We start from the raw sequence: 8282 nt of genomic DNA, 5'->3' as shown, positions 1-8282 counted from the left end.
TGAGAAAGACAGGACCCTTGCTTGAACATGGCTTGTCCCAGGAGCACCAAGGTCCCCAAGTGCAGCGCTATCCCTTGACATGCACACCTAAACACCACTCAGCCAACCCTGTGTCCTGGTCATTCCCAGAGTGACCAGTTTGGGTCTTTATTCCCTTCCAAGTCCCTGCTGCCAGAGTTCCTGCCTGTCCTTAGAAGCCACTGGTTGCAGTACTGTTCTGCAGCAGTGCTCTTCTGAGCAGAACCCAAGGCACTCCTGGGATAACAGGTCACCCGAGCCACTGCCACACGTCTTCCCACCACTCCTGTCTTCCCCAGACATGACAACAGAGCAAATGACAAATACCGTAATACAAGAAAATGGATGGGTTTATTCTAATTTTTAGTTCCAGACAGCTCACAAATCCATGGCCTCTGATGATACCCGGAGTATATGCAGGTACACTCACGGCGCAGCTGGGGAGGCAACAACTTGAGGTTTCTCTACACAAACTATTCTGTTAATATCGCTTAAAGATCCACAGACTACACGATATGCGTGGGCAGAAAGCCAGCTGAGTGCGTCTCCTGACACTAAAGTGTAATAAACAGCAAACAGCCAACACTTACATGATTCACACCAAAATGATGACACCCAAAAACACGTTCCTTTTAAAGGACAGGTTTATCAGTAAAATATTATATTTCTTTAATACTCTGCCTGATGCTTCATATGATGTGGGAAAGTCAAATGTGAGTATGGTCATCAGCTTCTTGGATGGCCTTTCCCATGAGCTTTTATTAATTAGAGTCACAATTAGGTCATAAATAAACAGGCATATTATTAATCCCATGATTGAGGTTTAGGAGGAGGAGTTGTGAAGACTACTTTGATGCACAGCCAGGTTCCACAGCACCAACAGGAACTGCTCTCTGCTTCACCTGTGTCCCCAGCACCCGCAAGGGCAGCGGCTGCTAGTGACGGGAGACGCAGTGAGCTCTACTCGGGGTCTCCTCTAAGAGGGGGAAGGACTCAACAAAACAGGCTAGCACAGACTCTGACAGGCATCTGAGACCAGCACAATGTAAAAGGACCCGACGGTCAACAGGAGCGGAGCCCACACTTCTGCCTGTGCTTCCCTCCTAGCGCACCTGCCTCAGTCCTGTCCCGGGGAAACAAGTCTTATGTTCTTGAACTCCCAGAAAAGCCTTAGAAACAATGCTGAGCATCTCCGGGCTGCTGGTGGCACCGCTTCCTAACCCAGTTTTCCATTAGGAAGGCACCAACTGCAATGACAGAGGCGACCTGGGGCATTAGGAAGGCTGCACACCCATGTGACAAGCACTACGACTCTCATGTATAGCTTTCTAGAAACCAATACCATGTGCTAGACAATGACCCACCCCACCCTCCCCAAATAGAAAATCCTATGCTTCTAATTTAAAGGCTCAGCAGGGAGGGGAGCTGCATGTGTGTCACATGCAGCCTGTTCAATGCTGGCCCTGTGCCTCTGACCTGCTCATGATCCACCTGTGCAACTCTCATTCCCACTGTTTCAAATCCACACCTCCAATACCTCATCTTCCTAGACACTGCACTGCATCGCACCACACTGCACCGCACACAAAGTGCCCTCTCCTGAGACCCTGCACCTACCTTCCACAACACTGACAGATCCGGGAGACCTAGGGACTCCTGTTTCCCTATTGGAATGACAGCTGGCTGGCTTCTAGGGGGGAATCCGAAGGAAAACACTTGCTGTACTGAACACAGGGGCCAAGGGCAGGTCTCTCTGCTCCAGGATCTTAAGCTGCAGGTAGAAATGTTAGCTCAATAGATCAGCCGCTCAGTTAACCTCTGTGTGCTGGTGAGAAACTTTGCCCTCTAAGTCCAGAGTCTAGACATTCCCACCAACTCAACATAGTTCATTGTGACGATGTGCTATAAAGAGTAGGACCTGGGATCCCGGCTGTGAACACTGAACTCATCTCATTCCAGGCTCGCCGAGGAGGCAGCGGTCTCCACATTCCCGCCAGGCCACGCTGTGCTCTGAAGCAGCTGAGTTCAGTGGAGAAGGAGCACGGATTGATGCTCATGCTCAAAGAAAATGGCAGCCCTTGTGCTCTAACTACCTCAGGCTGCCAGGGAGCAGGAGGCCCAGACGGGGCAGCGGCAGGGCAGGTGCAGTCTTTCCTTTCAGGAACTGAAGCAAGGAGAATCAAGTGGAGACTGTGCCATTGCTCGACCATGAGCACCGCATCTGGAAGCTCTCGCTGGAACACGCACTCAAGGATCAACACTGGACAGAGGGACGTCTCTGGAGAAGGCACTTACGGCAGAACATTAGCAAATCCTGCTGTTTGGTTAGGGCCGAAGCGGCTGACTGAAACTGACAGGAGGCCTGGCCAGGACTGCAGCTATTCACTCAGCCAAGGCCCAGGAAGTATCACCTTCCCCCACCTGCGGTGCCTCAGGAATGCGCTCCCATGAACCCACCACCCTCCCACACAGGGCTGCAGGTGCATGCTGCAGCACAAGTGTAGCGTGGAGGCAGAAAAATGGGCTCGGAGGCTTCTAGGCGGCCTGCTGTACATCTCAGTTTACACCAGCTTACAGTTACACCAGCTGCTACAAGCAGCCCGGGCTCTTGCTAACCACGACGGCTTGCTTCTATGCCACAGGCTGGGGCTGTCTGATAACTGTGGCCCCAGAACATGGGACCTCCACTTCATACCTGGGGCTGAGCCTGATTCTCTCAGGGCAGCCACAGAAGAAGTCGTCGTCACTCCAGGCCTGAGTCTGAAGAAGGCCTGGCCACTTCTGCCTTTTTACCTTGGGAGACACGTAAGGGCCCAGACACCCTGCTGGTAAGGCTACACAGACACCCAGGAGAAGACACCAGGAAAACACATTGAAACAGAAGTCCAGCATCCTGACCATAATGCCAACTTCCCAAGTGACCCCCACAGAACAGTACCTGCTGTACTGAAGAATGGGGGTGGGGCGGTCAGGACCAAGTGAGGAGCCACTCACTCAGGGATCTTACTAATACTCCAGAACAAAGACAACATGGTCACTTTCCCAGAACAGCTTCTCTGTCCACACCTGAAGCCAAGGAGTCATCTTCAGAAGAGAGACTTTTTACATGCCAATTCCCAGGGCTTTTAGCCATGACTTTCTATCCCTTGACCCTCTCTTACAATGGCTGAATGATCGTTTCACTAAAGAAAAGAAGCCACCAAAAGTGAACGGCCTTGACTGGGTCAGTCTTTTGAATGTGCTCCAACATGCATCTGCAAGGGGCACAAAGAATCCCCAGTGCCGTGGTGTTGACGGGTGAGACACTAAGGGGCATCTGGGTCTTGAGGGCACTGGGGACTCATGCCACAAAAGTGAGCCCCAGCTTGGTGCTGTCCCACCAGTGTGGCACACCCAGAGGCCTCACCAGGTGCGACCCAACAGCCTGGCCTCCTGGTCCCTGGATCTACACAGTGAGGCTCTCTGATGATCCGGGACTTTAAGCAGCCACCAGTCAGGGCACTGGGAGCCTGGGCAGGGCAGCAAGACAACCAGTGGTTTACAGACTGCTGGCTTTTCGGGGAGGCTGTGCCTGAACTTCCCTAAATCCTTTCTTCTTACAAGGGGCCCATGATTCCCCAAAGAGAGAGAAAGAAAAAAAAAATCAGGTCTGATAAAGTCATAAAAAGAAACAAACAAAATCCTGCCCATAACTAGAATTTGAGTCCCATAATGTAGAAAATACAGAGCACAATTTAGCTGCTTCCACAATTCAAAACCAATTCTACGAAAATAGCATTGTCGAGAACGCAGAGCGGTTTCTCCTTAGCTGAGGAAAGGAGGCCCAATTAGGCACGTGCTGTCAGAATGGTTCCAAACTTGGCTTCTCAAAAGGCGGTCAGTCAGCCCTGGCGAGCTTCTGAACACACAGGTCCTGGAAACTTTCGTCTATTCTTGACACTTTAGGGAAGGGGTGAAGTTCGCATCTGAGAAAGAAAGAAGTTACCACTTTTAGGGAGCACAGATCTAAAAGCATAGGAAGCTTTAAACGCGCGCGCGCGACACACACACACACACACACACATACACACACACACTGAATAAAATGCTTTCCAGTGAGCTACATCGTCACTGACAGAAATTTCAGCCTGTGATACCACACGTGTTTCTAACTTACCACATAAGCCAGGGACCTCACAGGACTCAGGGGAGCCTGGGACCCCACACCCTCAGAGGCATCCCTACTGTTGATGCCGAGACATGTACCAACCCAAGGCCACTGCATCCCTGTGAGCTGGGCCAGCCCCATGCCCATGCAGTTAACTGATCTGACTTAATGCTCAATGAACCATACACCAAACCCAGGCTGGAGAGGGGCAAGGCAAAGAAAAAGGGCCTGGTTTGCACAACTCAGTCACAGCACATCTTGCTCTGGCATGCACAAATCACCGGCATCAAATACCTGTGTGCTGCCGCCCGTGGGGCTCATCTGAAACTCCTCTGCTGCTGCATGAGGCCCACATTCTCGTAGACTCGAGCGCTGTCCTCCCTCATTCTGCAGACAGAGAAGAAGGAAGACACCTAGCTGAACTGCCATGTCCAGCTATGCTAGGACCAACCCCTTCTCCCTCAGGAGCTGACTCTCGAAACAGACATCACACACATAGCATTATGAAGCAGAAAGCAGCAGGGGCCTTGAGTCCTACGTCTTCTGGAATGTGAATTCCAGAGGGAAAGCAACTCTGAGGGCAGTGAAGGAGTTGGGTCATGTGCACAGACAGGAACAGTGGCCATTTCCGCAGAGGCATCACAATAAGTGAGGGCTCCAGTCACCCTTAGAGGCTTGGATGAAGAGCTAAAGCATCCGAGGGCCTAGCCTCCCACCTCAGCCGGCTGTGTGTGGCAGAGCTGCCTGTCAGTCATGATGAGCTTCGCAGGAGGCTGGCTCCCCAGCAAGTCACTGCAGCTAACGATTTAAGATACCAGTGCCTCCAGTCACCATGCTGGGGCAGAGGATAGCAGGAGGTGGAAGGTGACTCAGAAGAGAACACCCCTGCCACATGATTTCATTTCTGTGTTTAACAGAAAAAGAATGTAAACACGGGCCTCTGTCTGCTCTCAGAGCTGGGTAGTAGAGCCAATATTAAAGTCAGTGGGGCTTTAAAAGCCCACAGCAGAAGCAAACAAGTGGGATTCCAGGGGAAAGGCAAGGTAAATGTTATGGCGGAGAGCAACCTGGGGCTACAGACAGCACAGCTGCCAGCCCCGTGACTGGCTAACAAATACTGTCCTGTGTGTTTTACTTTAAACCAGGAGCTGGCAAAGCCCTTCTAGAAAGAACCAATGTGCGATGACTCTACTGGCTGGATAGTCCCTGTGTGCTACGCCTTGGGACTGTCCTTTCCCGGGTGCATGAGGGGTAGCGGGGCTATGGTGTGAGACATGTAAGCCTTGTGGACATCAAGCATTAGGGTGACAGGAGGAGCAGAATGAGGGAAAGAGGACACAGCAGACTTCAATCCTAACCTGGCTAAACAGCCCTGGAAACTGTCACGTAGGGACCCGGGTCTCCTGGAATATGAATGTGGTTTCTACTGGAGTCCTGCATCTCCCGGGAGTCTTCAGTGCAGGCTACAGAGGGCCAGCTCAGAGGACTGGGGTGCTTTACCCCAGAATGGCCTAAAGACACCTTGGCTTGCTGAGTCGTTAGCAGACTATCTCACAGACACAGAGGCACTGCTGGCTACATGCTCTCCCACCTGAGCCCCCCAAGCCGCTGCACGAGTGACCCCTCCCTCCCAGGGTTGCCATCAGTGAGGACAGTAAGCACCAGGGACTACTTTCCTTCTTTTGTCTTAAATTCAGTCCTACCTGGAGTCTGACTAACAGGGCCTGGGTCCTTTCTCCTTCTAAGTGAGTCTCTAGTTCAACTCACATGCTGCAAATGTCAGTTTCCCGTCACAGATGTACAAACCGTTAAGACGGCATCATGCTGAATGCCTCTAGAACAAGGTCTTCCCTGAGATCTGAACGATTCTGTAAGAGGCATTCTCCAGTTTCAAGGTCAGAAGTTAGTGTGCTCTTAAGACTCTGGCTGCACTTTGGGGCAAGCTGTCCTGTGGAGCAGAACCAATGTGCTCGAACCACCGCTATGAGACAGCCGTTCTTACACACTGTCCTCACCACCACTGGACACCCCTTCTGGCATTGCTTGGTGTGTAGAAAAGAACTTTTGGGCGTTCCCTTTGTGTTTGCTGGCCACCAAGGAGAATGATCGTCTCCAGCGTGTCCCTAGCCACCGACAGCTTCTTCTGAAGCATGCCCATTTGTAGCTGCCCGCCATCTCCTATTGGGATAGCTGCCCCTGTGCAACTGTTGGCTTGTTGGGTTTTTGGGGAGAGGGAGGTTGGGTTATGTTTGTTTTAAATAAGAACTCCTTTAAAAAAGCAAATCTAGGCCTGTAGGCTCTGACCTTCTGACCCTTGGTTTGAAAACGCCGACTGGCAGGAAGATTGGCAGATCATAGTGACACCCACACGTGAATAGAGAATGTACTTATCCTTAAGAGTCGCAGTGTGCTATAAGGGACAGTGCTTTCCACTGAAATAACGATCCCTGCAAAAGGAAAATTGTGGACTTTCCCCAGAGAACCCTACCTAACATCCTCAGGGCCCCACAGGATCCTGGAGAGCCCAGCACGTGCCTCCTGGTTAGGGCCTTGCAACCACAAGCCATCGTTCACAGTCCCTAGAGAGCCCCTGTCCCCAACCACCCATGCACTATCAGTGGGCAGCAAGCAAGCCGGACGGACACTGCAAGCAACTGCAGTCAAGCTGCAGCCAGAGCCGTGCTGCCGCATCAGTACTTACTCTGCACAGGGTGGCGTTGGGGTACAAGGTGGCAGGGGACTCTGATCGCCACTTGTCTGGTCCACCAGGGAATACTTAATATTGGTATATTCATGTCCTTTCCTTTTGCTTTTCTGAAAGTTAGGGGAAAAAATACAAGTAAGGCAGACTATAGATTTGATTTTTAGAAGAATAAAGAAATAAAAAGCTATTTTATCAAAGGGAAAAAAAAAAAGAGACAGATGGACAGGCCAGACTCTTTTTTAAAAAAAAAATAAGATTTATTTATTTTATATATATAAGTACACTGAAGCTGATTTCAGACACAGCAGAAGAGGGCATCAGATCCCATTACAGATGGCTGTGAGTCACCATGTGGTTGTTGGGAATTGAACTCAGGACCTCTGAAGGAGCAGTCAGTGCTCTTAACCGCTGAGCTGTCTCTCCAGCCCACAGACCAGACTCTAACATGTTGACCAAGTGGTAAGGAGCTCACAGCCCAGCACCTGTAGGAGGAATGTGCCGCAACCACATCCCTCAGAGCCCCCCAGAACTGTAGGAATGCAGGAAGTGCCTGCTGACACAGGCTAGAGGCCCTACTCCTGCTTCTGCACAGAGCTCTAATCACAGTGTGCAGGGACGGAAGGCAACAATAATGCACTTTACTTATCTTGCAGTATTGGCAGTGGCACCCAGAGTCCTTGCACAATTCTGGGCATGTGTTCAGCCACTGAGATACCCCCCCAACCCTACAACCTACCTCGTGTATAGACATCAGAAAAGGCCACAGCATTCTAAAATGAAATGGTGGGGCAAGGAAACCACCAGAGCAAACCTACAGGAATGTAATCTGGTCTCACCATGCGTTTGCATGTGTGAGAGGAGAGGTGTATAAAGGCTCACGCATGCCATATACAGGTAGAGAGCAGAAGAAAGATAGACCTGTAGAGTCAGCTCTCCCTTGTTATGAATATTCATAACAATGCATTTGTATTGAGCATGTGCACACTTTCCCTATGTTCGAGGCCTTTCTGGGCTACATGAAGACTACAGGAGGGGTAAGTAGGTTCTCTCTACAAAGCCAAGCCCTTTATACAAGGACGAGAGAACCTACAGGCTTTTTGTCTAAGCCCTCGGATGCTTAGGGACGGGGCTGTGTAAGGAGCCAATGACCACTGAATACGAACAACGGATGCGCTCCCAGAGCAAAGGCAACAAAGCCAATCAAGGTGTGGCTTCCAGGGCCCCTCTCTCTTTACTCTGGTACCTTCCACTCTGGGAGACTGAGCAGCAAGGAGAGGGAGCTGTGTCCACCATGATCACAGCACCCGGCAGGAGAGGTCAGGAGGAACAGGAACCTAACCTCGTCCCTGAGCAGAGAGAAAATAGCAGGCAAGAGCTTATGTTGCTCTTGCAGAGGACAGGAGTTCAAGTCCC

The 8282-nt window shown here is 51.0% G+C and overlaps 1 protein-coding gene across 2 annotated transcripts in view; it reads right to left on the bottom strand.

Moving 5' to 3' along the window:
* Positions 1-350: 350 nt before the first annotated feature.
* Ptpn11 (protein tyrosine phosphatase non-receptor type 11) overlaps positions 351-8282 on the bottom strand; it is a 60874-nt gene continuing 52942 nt past the window's right edge. For both annotated transcript variants that reach the window (XM_052167520.1, XM_052167521.1), the window contains exons 14-16: positions 6867-6979; positions 4460-4552; positions 351-3983 (exon numbers count right to left, since the gene is read on the bottom strand). In XM_052167520.1, the coding sequence (XP_052023480.1) occupies positions 4483-4552; positions 6867-6979 (183 nt within the window). In that variant the 3' untranslated portion in view covers positions 351-3983; positions 4460-4482. The remainder of the gene's footprint in view (positions 3984-4459; positions 4553-6866; positions 6980-8282) is intronic.

Source organism: Apodemus sylvaticus, chromosome 22 (assembly GCF_947179515.1).
Source record: "Apodemus sylvaticus chromosome 22, mApoSyl1.1, whole genome shotgun sequence".
NCBI lineage: Eukaryota > Metazoa > Chordata > Mammalia > Rodentia > Muridae > Apodemus > Apodemus sylvaticus.
The sequence above is the reverse complement of the archived record's forward strand: the minus strand, read 5'-3'. Positions and strand labels throughout refer to the sequence as shown.